Source organism: Etheostoma spectabile, unplaced genomic scaffold, assembly GCF_008692095.1.
Source record: "Etheostoma spectabile isolate EspeVRDwgs_2016 unplaced genomic scaffold, UIUC_Espe_1.0 scaffold433, whole genome shotgun sequence".
Taxonomy (NCBI): Eukaryota; Metazoa; Chordata; class Actinopteri; order Perciformes; family Percidae; genus Etheostoma; species Etheostoma spectabile.
This window is the reverse complement of record NW_022605608.1, coordinates 230,135-249,721: the sequence shown is the minus strand read 5'-3', so window position 1 is coordinate 249,721 and position 19,587 is coordinate 230,135. Positions and strand designations below refer to the sequence as shown.

General features: G+C 42.0%; 2 protein-coding genes across 3 annotated transcripts in view; one reads left to right on the top strand and one right to left on the bottom strand.

The window, feature by feature from the left end:
* LOC116686657 (anaphase-promoting complex subunit 7) overlaps positions 1 to 3,983 on the top strand; it is a 10,406-nt gene extending 6,423 nt beyond the window's left edge. The window contains exons 8-11 of the mRNA XM_032511680.1: positions 193 to 389; positions 1,178 to 1,402; positions 1,541 to 1,691; positions 2,989 to 3,983. Coding sequence (XP_032367571.1) covers positions 193 to 389; positions 1,178 to 1,402; positions 1,541 to 1,691; positions 2,989 to 3,178 — 763 coding nt within the window. The 3' untranslated portion in view covers positions 3,179 to 3,983. The remainder of the gene's footprint in view (positions 1 to 192; positions 390 to 1,177; positions 1,403 to 1,540; positions 1,692 to 2,988) is intronic.
* A 196-nt stretch (positions 3,984 to 4,179) lies between these two features.
* The window catches only part of LOC116686654 (sarcoplasmic/endoplasmic reticulum calcium ATPase 2), a 32,790-nt gene continuing 17,382 nt past the window's right edge, over positions 4,180 to 19,587 (bottom strand). Inside the window, exons 7-21 of one of the 2 annotated variants that reach the window (XM_032511675.1) lie at positions 19,380 to 19,465; positions 18,742 to 19,206; positions 15,029 to 15,117; positions 14,703 to 14,805; positions 12,724 to 12,855; positions 12,512 to 12,631; positions 11,650 to 11,868; positions 11,181 to 11,516; positions 10,382 to 10,602; positions 10,099 to 10,301; positions 9,892 to 9,977; positions 9,670 to 9,803; positions 9,437 to 9,554; positions 7,243 to 7,363; positions 4,180 to 4,880 (exon numbers count right to left, since the gene is read on the bottom strand). In XM_032511675.1, the coding sequence (XP_032367566.1) occupies positions 4,867 to 4,880; positions 7,243 to 7,363; positions 9,437 to 9,554; positions 9,670 to 9,803; positions 9,892 to 9,977; positions 10,099 to 10,301; positions 10,382 to 10,602; positions 11,181 to 11,516; positions 11,650 to 11,868; positions 12,512 to 12,631; positions 12,724 to 12,855; positions 14,703 to 14,805; positions 15,029 to 15,117; positions 18,742 to 19,206; positions 19,380 to 19,465 (2,447 nt within the window). In that variant the 3' untranslated portion in view covers positions 4,180 to 4,866. Of the gene's footprint in view, positions 4,881 to 6,596; positions 7,364 to 9,436; positions 9,555 to 9,669; positions 9,804 to 9,891; positions 9,978 to 10,098; positions 10,302 to 10,381; positions 10,603 to 11,180; positions 11,517 to 11,649; positions 11,869 to 12,511; positions 12,632 to 12,723; positions 12,856 to 14,702; positions 14,806 to 15,028; positions 15,118 to 18,741; positions 19,207 to 19,379; positions 19,466 to 19,587 lie in introns of those variants that run through there. The other variant, XM_032511674.1, reaches the window with a different exon arrangement.

The window sequence follows — 19,587 nt, the reverse complement described above, 5'->3', positions numbered from 1 at the left end:
CACACACACACACACACACACACACACACACACACACACACACTCTTTACTTCTATTTATTTGTCTGTTTATCTGTAGTGTCCTTTTTTCCACTACCCCTCGCCACTGTAACACTGTGAATTTCCCTGTTGTGGGGATTAATGAAGGATTTTGAATCTTTGTAATCCTTTTGAATTTGTTTCTGTTGTTCAGTTGTCACAGCTTTTATAGCAAGCGTTACTCCAGAGCCCTGTACCTGGGAGCGAAGGCCATCCAGCTGAACAGCAACAGTGTCCAGGCTCTCCTCCTGAAGGGGGCAGCCCTGCGGAACATGGGTCGCGTTCAAGAAGCCATCATCCATTTCAGGGAGGCCATGCGCTTGGCCCCCTGCAGGCTCGACTGCTATGAAGGTTTGTATGGTCTAATGCCTTCATTTAAGGCTGGGTATCACTGTTTTCCCGATTTGACTCCGATTCACAAGGTCCCGTTTAGATTACATTTCTGTTTCAATGTTGATTTGGGATATTTCAGTTGCAAAACCAGTGTAGCTTGGATATGAAAGAGATTCTACAATAAAGGTTCCCTCAATGTTTACATTAAGAGTTGACCCCAAACCAATTAGATTAATGTACTTTTTATTTGACATGGACACACAATAAAGTACAAGGGACCCCTTTTATGGCCATGGCAGTTTTCCTCTCACCAAAATAAAAGCCTAACTTCAAAGTGTTATTAAACCCCCTTTCAGCATTACATGGTTTGTACCAATGGATTCCTTAGGTCTTCTAGTTCCATACAATGCAGACAGAGATAAGGATTTCATAAATCAATAGATTTCCTTTAGTGTCACATTGTCAGAGCTTCCTCTACAGCGCTGTGGAGGAGGGTCTGGCTAGTCCAAACAGCATTCTGGGATGGGAGAAAAATGTACTCTGGTTTAAAGGTATTTCTTTAAACCAATCACAATCATCTTGGCCGGCGCTAACCACCGTACGGAGAACCGGCGCCTCTGCAAAGTAGCTTCAGGAAAGAACTTGTTTTGGTGGAAGGTGTACGTTCAAAAGTTGGTTTAGTTGTCAACAGAAAACTCAGATTGGCCAGATAGTCTAGCTAGCTGTCTAGATTTACCCTGCAGAGATCTAAAGGAGCGGTTAACCAAGTCCTCAGAAAAGACTAATAGTAACTGTGCCTTTTCCAGGTCTGATTGACTGTTACCTGGCATCCAATGGGATTCGAGAGGCTATGGGGATGGCCAATAATATCTATAAGACTCTAGGGGCCAACGCACAAACTCTGACCATCCTGGCCACGGTGTGCCTGGAGGATCCGGTGACTCAGGAGAAAGCCAAAACCCTGCTGGACAAAGCTCTGGCCCAGAGACCCGACTACACCAAGGCTGTGGTCAAGAAGGCTGAACTGCTCAGTACGTACCATGGTGCTACTGTAGAAAAGGATTTTTTACAAATGAACTTGGCAGCTGAAGTAGTGACATAGTTCCAAGAAATTAAACTGCTTTCAGTTATATAAATAAAATGAATATATCAATATATTTTTGGATAAGGTCGGGAACAGAAACACGAAGAAGGGATCGCTCTCCTCCGGAACGCCCTGGCCAATCAGAGTGATTGTGTCCTGCACAGAATGCTGGGAGATTTCCTGGTGGCTGTCAACGATTACCAAGAAGCCATGGATCAGTACAGCATAGCGCTGAGGTAACCGGGAATTGCTCTCTAGTTCCAATCATAGTAATAATACATCTAATCTTGGAGAATAAGTGACTGTTAGGCATGGAGCGGTTCGAACCGTTCGGCCCTGTGGTCGCGTACCGTAGGGCGGGGTGTGGTTCAGCTCATTTTAACCTCAAAGGTTTCAGTCAAACAGGCTTGTGCAGAAGCGGATGATGTTGAGTGCAGCTGTCAGTCAGTCTCTGTCCACTGTACGACAGCATTACAGATGTAGGGTTACCTAACAAAGTGTGGCTGTGAATATGATGACACAGCAACTCCTTCTTCCCGCAGCGTTTAAACAGCCTCTCCATTAGGGCTAGGCAGTATATCCATTTTATGTTGATATCGTGATACAAGATGAGATTGTAATATGGTATAAGTGTTGTCTTTTCCTGTTTTTAAAGGCTGCATTACAGTAAAGTGATGTCATTTTCTGACTAGTCTAGCTTATTTGCCTTTACCCACTTAGTCATTATCATCCACATTACTGATGAGTATTTGGCAAAAAATCTCATTCTGAAAATCTTTTGTGAAAGTACCAATAGTCAACCCTACAGTATCAATATTGAGGTGTTTTGTCCAAAATATCGTGATATTTGATTTTCTCCATATCGCCAAGTCTACTCTCCATGCAGATCCAAGCACTACAATCCAGTCCACAGTTACCCCATTGGGCGTGTTTATGGCGAAAGATATGCAGTCGTGGAGAATTTCAGTGTATGATTAAAGGAATGTTACTATAATCTATAATCTCCGGAGACATTTCAGCAACACAGTAAATCTCGAGCTGTATTGTTTTTGCAGAGGAGCATGAAAAGGAACAGAGTAGTGTTGTTTTGAAAACGGTGTACAGTGTGTTTTTGGATTATGTTGCACTTGATGAGTTTTTATTTTAATAACACAGTGGCACTTTCCCTTTAAAATAAATCCAGCCATATTTATTCCATAGTATTTTAAAGACTGCACTGTTTCCATTAAGAACTGACATGTTATACTACAGTTGTTTTAAAAAGAGTACTAGTTTATGCTTCACTTTATTTGAATTGCCTAAGTCTATAATGTGGCTATTTTTTATATAAATAAAGAAAGGTGAAATTGGCCTTTCCCACCCTCTGTATCAAACCGTACCAAATGAACTAAACCATGAAATGTGTGAACCGTTCCACCCCCAGTTGCTATGAAATGTTTGTAGCTACTTTATGATGGGGGGGGGGATTGTTATTTTTTGTTTTTTTTTCCTCTTAATGTCAGTTTGTGCATTTAAATTTTTTTCTCTTCCAAGCCTGGATCCCAATGACCAGAAGTCTTTAGAAGGCATGCAAAAGATGGAGAAGGAGGAGAGCCCCACGGATGCCACGGTGGAGCTGGACGGTGACGACATGGAGGGCAGCGGGGAGGACGGAGATCTGGAGGGCAGTGACAGTGAAGCAGCCCAGTGGGCGGATCAGGAACAGTGGTTTGGCATGCAGTGACCCTGGCCACTGAAGGATACACGGTCACTTCTAACGCACTACAGCCTGCGGGAAGCCTTCAGCCATCGTCCGTCAAACAGGACAGGGTGGCCTGGGATGCTACTTCCCCAACATTCTGACAACCTTATCAACCACTTCACCGTGGAGCTAGGTGAGCCTCGTTCGCTCGTCTATACAGCTGTCCCATACACTCTGAGGACCAGCCAACACTCAAACCCCAAAGACAATCACAATGTTGTGTTCAACATCTTGATTGTTCAATAATTGTGAAAATTACCGTACATATCCCTGACTCTGTCATTTTTTCCCAGCAATTCATTGTTTCATCTTTGCTGGCTACCTATATGCACCAGTGTACCAGGTAGAGCAAAGTACAACTTTAAGGTAAATATATTCATCACAAAGTGAGTGTCAGTGTGTTAAAATAAAATAGGATCTTTTTTGGGGTTGAGTTAAGTATGCTGGTGTGCTTTTCCCAGGAAAAATGTGTACCATGAAAAGTAGAAAGTAACAATTGTCAGAATCAAATAGTGTGATTGGAAGTGTCCGGAGTTGTCCTTCGCGTGTAACCGGAGGGACTGACGCGTGTTTGCTGCAGAGAAGAAGTTGCAAATCACAATGAAGGTTGTGGATTTGCCAAAACTTTGTCTCTGACAGGCAAACGGGTCTGTTGAAAAGTGACTATTTACCATAATTCCGCTGCTCTTTAAAATATATTAATTTGAATTTGTCACGAGAATGTCATGTAATGTACATGCTTGTTATTTTTGGTGTGTTGTCTGTTGAGCCTGCCTTTGTGTCAAAATAACCCTACGATTGACTCAAGTGTTACTTAACCATTTCAAGATAAATGTTTATAGTATTTTGTACATATTTTTTAAAGTGTATAATAAAATTATTAAACACTCTCACTTGACACGGAGTAGTCCAGTTTCTTTTAAAAAGTGGTAGACAGCACATTACCCTAAATATTGTTCAATGACACCAGGACGACCAGTGAGTAAACTCTTCATGTATGACAGTTTTATTTACCTGAAACTAAAGTTCATGTGACAAATCGTACAATCATCTCTGAAAATACAGTACAGCAGTTTGGCAAAAACTGCCAGTGGAGCAACTGCCTGGCGTTGTCATGGTTACACGAATGCATCGCTGCACCGCTCCACGCCCGCCTTCCCAACTAAGGCAGAATCTGCTCCGAACATGTTGCACATCTCAGTGCAAAGCAAAAAAGGGTGTTTAGTTTTTAAATATTCCATAAAAGTATTTCCTTAGGAAAGATGAACTATTTGACGAATGTCTATTCTATTTACCAATACTATACGTCGTCTATTACACAAGTCTGGTAAAACAGATGGCTGATTCAGCGGACATGCACCATGGAATAATGTACGGTTGACTGTACGCAGTACCAGGATCTCTGTCTAAAAAGATGGCATGAGAATTGGATCCTAATCTAAGGCTCTTCATGCAAGAGGATGGAAGAACCGATGGAGTGGCGTTGGCTACTTTTCAGACATTTATTTATTAATGGCCATTCTATAAAAAGGATGAATGAACTTTATGAGCCTCTGTCTTCATATTATTTAACTGACATGCAGCTCTTGTAGGATGTGCTGCCCAAAACACACATGCACAACACAAAACAAAACCAAAGTTTCTGCTAGGAATTTAGAGAAGAGGTGGGCTTACTTGGCCTTTTCTGTAAAGAAAAAGAGAGAGGAAGAATCACAATCAGTGGACAAGAATCACAGGCCAGAGTAAAAGCATTAGAGCAGCAAATCATTCAAATTCATCACTACTTATTATACTTAATTAGAAGAGCAAATATATAAAAGGTCATGATATGGGCAGGCAGAAGATTAGATCAAAAGACAAATGGAATAAAAAAATAAAAAATAAGATGTATAAATAAAACAGCACCATGTCCTGTAATGGTGTTGGGGCACTTAAATGTCAGTGTCTATGCCAGTTGCTGAAACATGCAGCCAGTCTACAGTCAAAAATAACCAGCATCAGTGACTGGTCCGGTTTAAAATGCAAAAAGGCTCCTATTTCTACTCAGTGTGTACCTGGCACTTGGTGACATTGAAGGCATTTTCAAAAAAAACAACAACTCTCAAACACCTTCATTTTTCTCCTCTAGTACCATTAAAAGTATATTTACAAAGAAGAAGAAAATAGAAGCTGGTCCTATCAAAGATATCAGGAGCTGTTATTGCTGTCACTGTCACATGAGCAATGACAGACAGCAAAGCTGTGTGTGCAACCACATAAAGAGTGCTAGTTAACATGCAGGTCAAAGTGTACTCACTCTGCAGGTAAACAGGGGGGAGGCATTGGAAGAAACAACAATTAGAACTAACAAACACAAAGCACTCACTGGCTTGGTATTATTCGAGCAGGCAAGCAGAAAGGCTGAGACCACGCTTAAGTAAGCTAGTGTAGATGAATGGAGCGCGTTGACAGCAACAACAAAACAAATCCATCCAGAGATTGTACTTGGTGTGCTATGTACAGATAGACAGACTTTTCCAATGACCGGCTGTCCATGTTGTGCTCAGTTGATAAGACTAACAGCATCTTGGTGCCTTTTTACATATTCAAGTACAGTATGTGCACATTAAACATACATTATAAAGATAACGGTTATTAAGATGCAAAATTAAGATTGAAAGTTGAGAATGAATCTCAAAAGTCTGACTTAAAACTAAATCAAGACAAATGTGTTTTTTTTTTCCTTCAAGTAAACAAATTTAACAACAGACTTTTATCAAAAATTGCCCTGTATCCTATTGGTTACGTATTGTTGTCCTTGTTTCCCTCCAATAACAAAAAGAAAAATGGAAAATATATTAGAAAAACATTACAATGTGTGCGAGGACTTTGTCTCTATTGCAAAACAAAAATTGGTGCTTACCTCAACACTGAAATGATTAAGACAAATGTGTAGTAATGGTTGTATTAACAGCATTGAGGTAGCTGTGCTCTGCCTAATGCAGAAAATAATGAATGATACTGCATGGAGCTCAAAAATGACTTTAGGGATTCCTGCCAGGGTAAATACACTACCGGGCAAAGGTTTGGGGTCACTTACAAATTTCCATTCCACTCCATTATACACACAATACCAGCTGATCTGAGTGGGGGGGGCTGATCTTTAATGCAATATCTACATTGCACATTATCAGCGACCATTCATCCAATGTTCATCTGTTTAGTAATATGGTATCATTTTTACAAACTTACTGAGAAAACATTGAAGAACCCTTTTGCAATTATGTAAGCACATAATCAATGTAATCTGAAAACTGCTGCGCTGGTTAAAAAAACATTGCAACTGATCTCAGCTGGTATTCTGTCTTTAATGGAGTGCAATGGAAATTTCTAAGTGACCCCAAACTTTTGACCGGTAGTGTAGATATTCAAGTCTTTGCCCCAAAACTAGTATTGTCCTATACGGTCTTTAGAATTACATCCTCTTCACACCCAGCATTCTTGTTCCCACATCCTTTTCCCTAAAAATTACAAAATATGAATTATCATAAAATAGTGTCAATTCTCTGTACAGCTCAACAAATAGCTCAGACAGGGTGGGCATCTGTCTCTGTTCCAAACAGAGGATCAAAAGAGAGAAAAGCGTAAATGGTCAAATAAAACACATGGACATAATGTAAGTCATTAAAATATGACTAATCCCCAGTCCCCCCCCCAAAAAAAATATGTATCGGTGAAAATGTCCTAAATACAAAAGATTTGACAGAAGACAGACTGTCAGAGCAGGTGCAAGTGTTGACTGTAAGTTGTTCCGAGTTAATGTAACTGTGTTAGATATGTATGTGTGTGTGTGTGTGTGTGTGTGTGTTAATGTCCACTTCACACTGGTGCACAGGGAGGGTAGTGTGCTGGAGTCAGTCAGGGCCACAACATGGCAGACACGTTAGTGTCGGTGCTGTAGATCCACAGCAAAAGGGGCAGGGAGATGGCCACGAAGGGCCACGAGATGCCCTCGGCACATGCAGACAGAGAGCAGCCTTTGCTGGCCGGCTTCTCCAGCTGTTTACCAAAGTCCAAGTAGTTCCTGGCCACAAACTTAAGCAGCTCGTCCAGCAGGATGACGGGCAGGGAGATCTTCAGCACCATCATCCACTGGGTCGTGTCCAGAGGGGTGATCTGGAAGATGACCTGGGAGAGAGCATGACAGCATTCATAATGTAACATTACAGCCAGGTTGTTGTTGTTGTTGTTTTTTTAAACGGGATTAGGAGTGCACATTGTGTCAGAACAGATCAACCTCTCCCCCTTAAAATGTCACCCTACAGTACATGAAGGGGCATGTAGGTGGATGGTATGGGGTTGCAGAGTGGCCTAGTGCAGCGAATATCAAGGTGTTTTTTTTTTTAATAACTTACCCCCCTTTGAATTTTTTTTTTTTTTTCAGCCATGTACCCCCTACCAGCTCAAAACATTTTTGGTAGAAAATGAAAAGCCTATTTAAAGAAGAGCATTACAGCCTTCACCATTTGTGTCTGATTTACTAAACAACAACCCTGTAACTGAAACACACCTAGATGCTGTTTCACTTGACTAGAATCCATCACATTCATTTTTTATAGTATACTTACGATATTAATTATGGATGACTAATATATTTTTTAAACATTTGAAATGAAATCTCACACATCCCCTGTAGTACTCTGAAGTACCCCATCGGGCCATGTGTACCCCCATTTGAGAATCACTGACCTAGTGCTTGAAGAAATAATTCAACTTGTGGGGAAATAGACTTGTTCATGTTCTTGCCGAGTTTGATGAGAAGAGTGATACCCCTCTCACGTCTGTTAAATATGAAGCTACAGCCAGAAGATGGTTAGCTTAACTTAGCATATCCAAGTAGTAGCCCGCTTCTGTCCAAGGAGACAAAATCCACTTGTCAGAACCTCTAAAGTTCACTAATGGACATGTCATATTCCATTTGTTTAATCCTTACAAAAAACAAAGCGTAATTTGGTTCATGTACCGGACTTTTTCTTGGCTTGACCAGTGACTTGCTGGAGTTTCAGCAGGCCTTGCAACCTCACATTGATGACTCTAGGAAGTCACAGCCCCAGTCAACAAATAGTCCAGCTTTACAAGGATTTTATTTACTTTTGGAGAAAGCCAGAATACCTTCATACATAACGGACAGACATGAGTGGTATACGTCTTCTTATTTAACTCTTTGCAAGAAAGAAAACAAGTGTATTTCCAAAATGTTGAACTATTCCTTTAAAACACATATTTTATACTGTGATCGCAACGCAAAGGTTTGTGCCGAGGACATCTCTCTTTCATTATTTCCTGATTGTGTCCCTACTGTCACCCATCTAATTTTAAGCAAATACATATTTTTTTTCCTTTTATTTAAAAGATAACTCATCAGTTTCATTGCATGTCTGTAAGGAAGCCATAAAACCACTAGGGGGCAATAAGAAGCACAAGACCCCTATTTGCGTGAAGCAGTTCTTCGCTCTGCTAAAGATCCGCGCCAGGTCTATATTCACGCGAGCCGCGGGGCGTTTGGACAGCCAGGTAGGCAGTGATACAGCGAGAGCATCCAGTCAAATTACCAAAAGACACCCCCCAATATCGTTTACGGGTATGTCTCCTCTACAACACCACGGACCGGCCCGTCAGACACCGCCTCCAAGAGCCTGGGTCTGGCCAAGGTTTCTTCCTAAAAGGAAGTTTTTCCTCGCCACTGCACTGTTGCTTGCTCTGGAGGAGACTACTAGAACTGTGCGCTCCTTGTGAATTATAGAGTGTGGTCTAGACCTACTCTATCTGTAAAGTGTTTCGAGATAACTCTTGTTATGAATTGATACTATAAATAAAATTGAAATGAATTGAATCTTGGAGGTGGAAAAACATAATAGAGAATGCCAGAAAAGAGAAGGAATGGAGTTTGACTACAGGAGTGCTTGGAGTGGAAGGTAGATTCTAGCTTGATAAACATGTGATTGTTCTGTAAAGTACTTGTAGAGACAATATAATCCGCGAGTCGGGCAGCAAGACGCTCCTGGTGTGGTGTGGCGCATGGCGGAGGACGGAACAAAACTGGAATGTAGCACAGACAGTGGAGAAGTAACTCCTGAAACACAACCTGTGTCCTGCAGTAGTTAACTGGACCATCAAGCAGGCAGCTCATTTCTGAGTTTTGTCTTTAAATGACAGCCCCATTGAGTCATATTTGAACTAACTAGTTTTGTAAAAACTCACAGGTAGAGGTTCCACATAGAGGATGAGGAAGTGGAGGGACATGGAGAGGCAGATGGCCCCCAAGAGCCAAATGTTCTCCCAGGGTGGCATCCGCAGAAGAGACTGGTTCTCCGACAGACTGGACAGAAGAGAGAACACAGATGGTAATTCATTTATACGGTTTGCCCTTCCTTCAATGACTGCAAATTATCCTTAGACAAGAGCTTTGATGTTTCGGAGTGGCACACAGCTACCTGTTGAGAGCATTGCACATCTCAATGGTGACGAGCACAGACAGGGCCATGGTCATTGGGTAGGGCGACTCAAACACGTGGCAGTCCAGGCCATCAAAGTCTGGGTTGTCAGGGGCGCACTGGAGGAAGTGGCTCTGCAGGGAGGAAAGCAGGGGAGTGAGGGAGCGGAAGAGAGCGGGGGGGGGGGATCTGAAGCATAAACAATCGGACAGGCAGACTTACCAGCTGGTACAGAGTGAGTTGAGGTCCATCTTCAGACACTGTAAACCACCAGGCAGCCGCTCCCACTGTGGCTGCTCCCACATAGCCTATGAGCAAAGACACCAAACATCATCATTCACAAATTACCTATTTGTTAAACTGCATGACGGCAAACCAGATATTCTTCTGATGTTATTATCCTTCCATCCTTTTCCATTATCATCTTACATCCAATGGCCAGGTATCTGAAGAAGAGCCAGCCAGAGATGAGGGGCTCCTTAGCATTACGAGGAGGCTTCTCCATTATGTCTAGGTCTGGGGGGTTGAAGCCCAGGGCGGTGGCAGGGAGGCCATCAGTCACCAGGTTGACCCAGAGCAGCTGAACAGGTATCAGAGCCTCGGGAAAGCCCAGCGCCGCAGTAAGGAAGATGCTATCAGGAGAAATAACTCCAGTTAGCAACTGTACTGACACAAAATCGAAAATAAATCCAAATCTAGGGTCATGACTCACCAGACGACCTCCCCCACGTTGGAGGAGATAAGGTATCTGATGAACTGCTTCATGTTATTGTAGATAGCTCTGCCTTCTTCAACAGCGGCCACAATGGAAGAAAAGTTGTCATCGGCGAGGACCATCTCAGAGGCTGACTTGGCCACGGCAGTGCCAGAGCCCATGGAGATGCCAATCTCTGCCTTCTTCAAAGCAGGGGCATCATTCACTCCATCACCTGTCTGGGGAGAAATATTTTGTTACAGAAGAGTGATTTCTTTGCTCTAACACAAGCAAATCAATCCAATATACATGACGTTTCCAAGGCCAACAAAGACAGGATACCTACAGGTTTCAACATGTTTAAAAGGTCCCATGGCATGACAATTTCACTTCACGAGTTATTTTTAGCCTGCCTATGGTCCCCCAGTGGCTAGAAATGGCGAAAGGTGTAAACCGAGCCCTAGGTATCCTGCTCTGCTTTTGAGAAAATTAAAGCTCAGATGGGCCGATCTGGAATCTTGTTCCTTATGAGGTCATAAGGGGCAAGGTTACCTCCCCTTTCTCTGCATTGCCCGCCCAATTTGTCCCACCCATGAGAGAGAGAGAGAGACATCATGGCTTTCAAACGAGCAAAGTGGCAGTTGGTCAAGGCCACACCCCCAGCCTCCACCTTGAACCCTAAACCAATAACGACTAATTACCAATTAAGACCAACTTCACAACCAAAATATAGACGCTTGTAAACCCAGGCTACTTCAAATAAAACGAGAAAACACTAATGATCAGTAGGAAACTCTGCTGATTTCAGACTTCATACCATAGCAGTGATCTCGTCAAATCCTTGCAGGATCTCAACAATCTTGGACTTATGGGAAGGCTCAACGCGGGCAAAACAGCGAGCGTTAGTCACAGCATCACGCTGAGCAGCGGGCGAAAGTTCGTCAAACTCCCGCCCGGTGAAGGCCATTTGCTCGACATCATCCTCCTCGCTCAGGATCCCAATGCGACGGCAGATTGCCACAGCTGTGCCCTTGTTATCTCCTGTGATCATGATGACGCGGATACCGGCTTGGCGGCACAGCTTAATGGAAGCAGCCACCTCCTGTCTGGGAGGGTCCAACATGCCGACACAGCCGACGAAGGTCAGGTCGGACTGGAGGCAGAGAGACAAAGACGTGACTCAATCCTGGGACTGAAAAGAATACTCCACAAGTAGACACCAAATCCAGCTATGTTTATTAAAACATCCAAACAATTGTACCAAACGTTACATAAAAAAATCTCACCTCGTATGCCGCGAATTTGATAGGGTCTGACAGAATCATGTCCTCCATTTTGGGTGGGCTGTCTCGTGTGGCAAGAGCCAGGCACCTAAGGGTGTCACGTCCTGTCCCGTACTCACGGATCACAGACATGATCTTTTCCTTGATTCCTTTGCTTAAGGGAACTTTGCTGTTGCCAACTCTGATGTGGGTGCACCTCTCAATAACTCCCTCTGGGGCCCCCTTTGGAGTAGAGCATAGGAATAACATATTCACAACATGGTAGCAGACTGTCAGCAGTGGTGGAAGAAGTATTCAGATCCTTTACTTAAGTTAAAGTACTCATACCACACTGTAAAAATACTCTGTTAAGTAAACGTCCAGCACTGAAAGTACTGTATGTAAGTATCATCAGAAAAATGTACTTTTAGTATTATATGTGAAAGTACTCAATGCAGAAAAATCAACATATTTTAGAAAAAAGAGACAATCAAAACAGTTCTGTCAATCAACTCAATGTTCAATTGTCTAATCATTTCAGCTGTACTTGTAGGAGGTTATATTGTTGGGAAGTTTAATTTATAATAAAACATTTTAATAACTTCAAGCGTTTTGTGTGCCAAAATCTAAATTTGTAAAGTATCTAGTAACTAAAGCAGTCAGATGAATCAATTAGAGTAAAAAGTACAATATTTCTCTTTGAAATGTAGTGGAGTAGAAGTAGAACATAGCATTAAAAGAAAAGACTCAAGTGAAGTACAAGTACCTCAAATTTGTACCCAAGTACAGTATTTGAGTAAAAGTACTTCGTCGCATTTTAACACTGGCTGTCAGGCATCAAAAGCAAAGCTATCGACTAGTTCTCTGTACGTTTCTTTCAGTATACCTTGACAAACATCTTGCCCATGGAAGAACGAGACTTGTTGGGGGTGCAGTAGACAGACATGGACTTCCTGTCTCTGGAGAACTCCAGGGTGACCTCCTTCTTCATCAGCTGCTTGATCACCTGCTCAGACAAAAAGGACAGACGGAGTGAGAAAAACCTGCTGAGTGAGAGCAGTAGCAGCGTGTGCAGGTGAGGGAGCTGGTGTCACTCACTGAGTTGCAGGCATTAGCTCTGTCAATCTTGGACAGGTTGTGGACTTCAGTGTCAAAAACATTCATCTTCTCCACCAAACAGGTCAGTGCGGTCTCCGTGGCCTCACCCACCTTCTCGTACACACCCTTCACCTGAAACATCCAAAAACATTCACGGTAATATTTTTACCTCATCTAAAAAAAAATGTGCACACTCATTGGATACATTTTAGATTTGCCCATAGAGCTTATTTGAAACAGATGATACCCACCAACATCCCACTAAACAGTTGTTTTAGGTCTACACTACCGTTCAAAGTTGGGGTCACCCAAACAATTTTGTGTTTTCCTGAAAAGTCACACTTATTCACCACCATACGTTTTGAAATGAATAGAAATAGAGTCAAGACATTGACAAGGTTAGAAATGATTTGTATTTGAAATAAGATTTTTTTTACATCAAACTTTGCTTTCGTCAAAGAATCCTCCATTTGCAGCAATTCCAGCATTGCAGACCTTTGGCATTCTAGCTGTTAATTTGTTGAGGATACTGGAGAAATTGCACCCCACGCTTCCAGAACAGCTCCCCACAGTTGGATTGGTGGATGGGCACTTCTGCGGTACCATAACGGTCAAGCTGCTCCCACAACAGCTCAATGGGGTTAGATCTGGTGACTGCGCTGGCCACTCCTTACCGATAAGATACCAGCTGCCTGCTTCTGCTCTAAATAGTTAGCACTAGCAAAATGAGTGATAGCCTTCCTTATTCAGAATCCCTTTTACCCTGTACAAATCTCCCACCTTACAAGCACCAAAGCAACCCCAGACCATCATATTACCTCCACCGCTTAACAGATGGCAGGCATTCTCCCAGCATCTTTTCATTTGTTCTGGTCTCACAAACGTTCTTTGTGATCCAACACCCTCAACTTCGATTCATCCGTACACAACACTTTTCCAGTCTTCCTCTGTCCAATGTCCGTGTTCTTTGGCCCATCTTCATCTTTTTCTTTTATGGGCCAGTCTCAGATATGGCTTTTTTCTTGCCACTCTGCCCTAAGCCCAGAATCCCGCAGCGCCTCTTCACTGTAATGTTGACACTGGTGTTTTGGGTACTATTTAATGAAGATGCCATTTGGACCTGTGAGGCGTCTGTTTCTCAAACTAGAGACTCAATGTACTTATCTTCTGTCTCAGTTGTGCACGCGGCCTCCCACTTCTTTTTCTACTCTGGTTAGAGCCTGTTTGTGCTGTCCTCTGAGGGAGTATTACACACCGTTGTAGGAAATCTTCAATTTCTTAGCAATGTCCGCTGAATAGCCTTCATTTCTAAGGACAGAATAGACTGTCGAGTTTCAGATGAAAGTTCTCTTTTTCTGGCCATTTTGAGCGTTTAACCCCACAAATGTGATGCTCCAGAAACTCAATCTGCTCAAAGGAAGGTCAGTTTTGTAGCTTCTGTAATGACCTAAACTGTTTTCAGATGTGTGAACATGATGGCACAGGGTTTTTCTAAATCAATTAGCCTTCTGAGCCAATGAGCAACACATTGTACCATTGGACACTGGAGTGATAGTTGCTGTAAATGGGCCTCTATACACCTATTAGATATTGCACCAAAAACCAGACATTTGCAGCTAGAATAGTCATTTACCACATTAGCAATGTTAGAGAGTGTATTCTTCAAAGTTAAGACTAGTTTAAAGTTATCTTCATTGAAAGTACAGTGCTTTTCCTTCAAAAATAAGGACATTTCAATGTGACCCCAAACTTCTGAACAGTAGTGTATGTGTGTAACAGTTATTGATTATGTTTTGGTAAAGTACATCTGTTAAAGGTCCCATATTGTAAAAAGTGAGGTTTCTGTTTCCTCTTTTATTTACCTAGTACTGGAGTGGTGTGGGTTTGAGTTATTGTCTGTTAGATCCTTATTAAGCGTACACACACACACACACAACTCTACACTTATGACATGTCAAGTAGGAAGACAGAGTTCAGACCTCGTTGAAGTCCAGAGAGGAGTCATTACACAGGGCACAGATTGTAGCCAGTTCAACCAGGGCATCATGCTGGGAGGTTTTCACTGGTTTACCATCCTGGTACCTGAGGGAAAGTACAAACTATTAACCTGTGCGTATGTACGTGTGTGAGTGTACAGTTCATATAACATTAAAAACCTTTTTGATTGTTGCATTAAAATATACAAAATAAAAATTATCAAATAAAATAAAATAATCCTTTAATCTACAATTCAGTCAATTTAAAAAAATATTTTCAGTTTCATTAATTGTTTTGTCTGTTACATATTCAGCTGTGAAGTACTCACACTTCTCCCTCAGGTGCGTAGGTAGAACCTGTGATGGTGAACTCCGACAGAGCACAGCTGTCACCTTCAGCTTTGTTGATGACGAACATCTGGAGAACAAGAGAGCAAGTGGGACAAAAAGAAACGTGATTTTTTGAAACGCAGACACCATTTGATAACTGACACAGCAGGTGGCAGCAGAAACCTCAGAAATCCCAGCAGATCTTAAGAGCGAGAGCTCTTTTTGACAGTAGATCAGCCTGCAGTGTTACACTGTCTCTCTGTGAGGGCTTTGCTAGGTGGCACACTGCATAATGTGAACAAGGGTGTTTAGTTTTCCTCCTTAAGTTAACAGAAGAGACTGCCAAGGAGCGATTAAAGAGAGACGCTGTGCCCAAAAGACAGAAGCCGTGGTGCCAGGCCTGCTCCTGCTGGACGCTTTCATCCTTACAGGCACACAGCTTGTGAGGGATTGGTTATATCAGAACATAGGGGATGACAGCTAGTCCAGCCCTGCTGTTTTTCTCTGATGATTAGAGACTTATTTTATGGACATTATTTATTTAAAAAAACACTTGAGATTGATGAATACTTGCTCTTGAGGGGATTGGGTCTCAGTAAAAATAAAAGTGTGGTTTAGAACTACTCTTTCACAATCTGTAAAGTATTCTGAGATAACTTGTGTTATGATTTAGACACTATAAATACAACTGAATTAAATTAAATTATGGTCAGTACAAAACATTACATGCTAACTATTTTTTTGTTTAACATACATTTTTGGGGATTTTAGGCTTTTATTTGATAGGACAGCCCCAGACAGGAAAGGGGAGAGAGAGGGGGAACAACATTTGCTGCGGCCAGGGCCGAACCCCTGCACATATGGGTCGCACGCACAACCATACGATTACTATTTAACACATAACAAGCTAATCAGTATGTCCTCCTAACTGACCAAATCCCTCTATCAGGATGCAAAACACTGCATAAGACAAGAAGACAATATTGGGCTGTGTTTGTAATTGCGCACTAAGATACTATCAATACTAAGTAAAATATAGTAAGTAGTGCGTTCCAACTGCACAGTATGTGAATTCTGTGTACGTGAGAAATGCCAGGATGTGTTCGATTAGCAAGAAAGTGTCAAAGTCAGTTTAAAGGACATACTCAAAAGCCACAAAATGCATTGCTGATCTTCAGACTGTTCGATGGCAGACTGTGAGGTTAAACTAGTTAATGGTTGTTAATTACGAATGATGGCGAGTGATGTTAAGGTACAGTTAAGAGTAAGTAAAATTACATATTAAACTGAGTGGAAGACATAACGTCGATTTACATTTCTGATAAACTATTTTCATTCAACGGTAGTTTGGACCGGTAATGTTGTCATCAATGCAGTCGTGTGATAGCCTTGAAACCTAGACGCGCCCTAGTGGCAGCAAATGTAATGTAATTTACAGCCAGTGCCGTCTAGCAACTCTTCGTTGACTGGAAAAACCACTCTAGTCAGGCCAATCACATAGTGTATAGAGTTAGTGGGCGGGCCTAACATTGCGACGGCAGAGTTGCAACGGTTCAGCGATAATTCCCTGCTACTTGTGTATTGTAAATCTCTTTATTTTATTAGGTAAGTTCCATGTTTACAAAGCAAAAAAAAAATCCAAATCAAGACCACGTTTTAAATTATTTCAAATTGAAACTGACATATACTTTGAATCTCTTAAATTGGTAACAAATAAGAAAGCTATTTTAATAACTGGTATATACTCAACACCATTTAATTAAAACTCCTGCTGTCATTAGCATTAATGAAGTTGTAAATTTGTCACTTCTTTGTATCTTTTTATTTGTTTCTGTATAATTTATCACTTTTATACAATATTATTTGCATGTATTTATGTGTAGTTTTGTTTATGGACTGTGATGACTGAAAATTTTAATTGAATGAAAATTTGAATAAACGACTGAAAAAAAAGACTTATAGAGCAAGCAGTGGTTTGTTTGGCTGTTTGGCAATGCAGCCCTACCCTGCCTAAAAGATATTTACACCAGATGCTACAAGACAAAGGCTAGGAAAAAAATCATTAAAGAGCCAGACCACCAGGGGAACAGCCTTTTCTCCCTGTTAAGGTTGGGAAGAAGGTCAGCATTGAGATTCTCAGGAGGAGATTCTACCCTTAGGCTACTAGGATCCTAAATGCCGACTCTGACTTATACTGCAACCCCCATCACACACATATTTGTATTATTATTATTATTATTATTATTCTGTTTTTAATGCACAAATTCAAGGAACTGACAGGATTACATTTCACTTTTTATACACTTATTACATGTTATACGTGGCAAATAAATGGAAACTAACTATACCAGTCAACTAGCTCAGTGACTTCAGGGTGTAAGCTGCAAAATCCGCCAAGTCTGCAGGGTAACGGAATAAACCCAGGGATTGCTGCCAGGCATGGTGGATGAGCTCTCATCTCAATTTTACATTAAATGATAATGCTACCTTGTGTTGAAACCGCTCTGCAGATTAGGTGGTAACATTAGACTGGCTGCTTCCTGCTGAAGCACTGACAATGTGCCGTTGTGGCAAGCTAGTTTGGTTTCACACACTCGAGTTTTTGTTTTGTTTCAGCTTGAAATGATGAGTTGGACACTTTCTGCCATTTTCTCTGGCCTGTCTTGCTATTTTCTTTCTTTTCTTCCACACCACCATAAGCACGTTGTGTGGCAATTGTAATAGTGATCCATGCGGATGTGTACAGTTAAATGAATTATACAAGCTTCAATGCAAAAAAAATGCAATAATAATTTTAGTAATCAAATTACTTCAGAATCATTTCAGCTCTAGTATAAAGTGCGCTAGTATGCAAATTTCTAACACAACCATGGTCTAACTGCATGCAGGTTTATATTCTTTTAGTCATCAGTATATGTTGTTAATTTATCATTCAATGTTGCATGTATGTGAAGAAAATGCTTGCCTTTTTACTGCAATATGGATAAAAACGTTAATTATACAAATTATGAGACAGGAGTGTAAATTCAAGTAGCAAATCTCTTTAGAGGTTTTTTCCTCAGAGCAAATGTTTTCTCTTTTCAGTAGTTTAATACATGGCTCTTTGTGGATCACTATAGATCACTGACAACAGCAGTAATTGCACAATCACAAGGCTATTTACTCATGGCAAGTACAATATCTGTCACATAAAATTTGTACATTAATGCCACGGTCTTATTCAGGCTGTGCCAAATTTCGGAGAAAGCACAGAACAGTCAACAAAAGAGGATTAAACTTTAAGAAACGCTGAAATGTCTTAATGTGGGGCCAAGTAGTGCTGGGTTGTTACTCCCAGAAAGTGAGAAAGGAACTACAGGCTGGCTGGGTGACGCAAGGTCCGTTATGCAACAGCAGCACTGCAAGTCATCCGACACCTCAATGTACATTGGAAAAACGGCAGTATGTTGCCTTTGTGTTCAATAACCTGAATGCCTGATCACAAGGAATACTCCCCCTTTCTGTTTGGACAGACAGTATTAACATGCTGGCTGTGACTGACAGTCAGTTTCTCTAATTGCTGTCACCTTATTCATTCACCAGACAGGGACAACAAAGATGACAAAGCACTGACGACCAACCTGCTCAGCAATGCATCAAGAGAGAGTGTAAGTGTGTGAGAGTGAGTGAGTGAGCGGCCGTGTTTGTGTGCATACATATGTGAGAGACTCACTCTGCACACAGACATCTGGTTGGTGGTCAAGGTTCCCGTCTTGTCAGAGCAGATGACAGAGGTGCAGCCCAAGGTCTCGACCGATGGCAGGCTGCGGACAATGGCATTCTTTTTGGCCATGCGGCGGGTGCCCAGGGCCAGGCAGGTGGTGATGACAGCAGGAAGACCCTCGGGTATGGCAGCAACTGCCAGTGCCACGGCAATCTTGAAGTAGTAGACGGCGCCGCGGATCCAGGAGCCTCCATGGACGGGGTCGTTAAAGTGGCCGATGTTGATGATCCACACGGCGATGCAAATGAGAGAGATGACCTTTGACAGCTGCTCGCCAAACTCATCCAGCTTCTGCTGCAGGGGCGTCTTCTCCTGCTCGGTGGCCGCCATCTCGTCACGGATCTTACCAATCTCTGTGTTAACACCCGTGGCCACGACCACACCCACGGCCTTTCCAGATGCAATGTTAGTACCCTGAAATAACAAGTAATATAGTACATGTTGGCTCAAGTACATCTGATAGCATCTCACACATCTAGAAATAATAACAGGAGCGACTTTTTCCAGGAAGTTAACAGCAATTAAACAGACAAGATGTTGAAGGACATCAACAGGATGTGTGATAGCGTGTGCAGAGTTAAGCTTACAGAGAAGAGCATGTTCTTCTTGTCCTGATTGACGGCACGAGGGTCGGGCACAGGGTCGGTATGTTTGATGACCGAGATAGATTCACCTACAAAGACAACAGAGGGCAGCGTGTTAAATTCAGTTTGCATTTTCCTCAAATGGGAACAAAGCAAGAGCAATTATCTCTACAGAGAGAGATCTATGGTCATTCACATGCTCATGAATGTT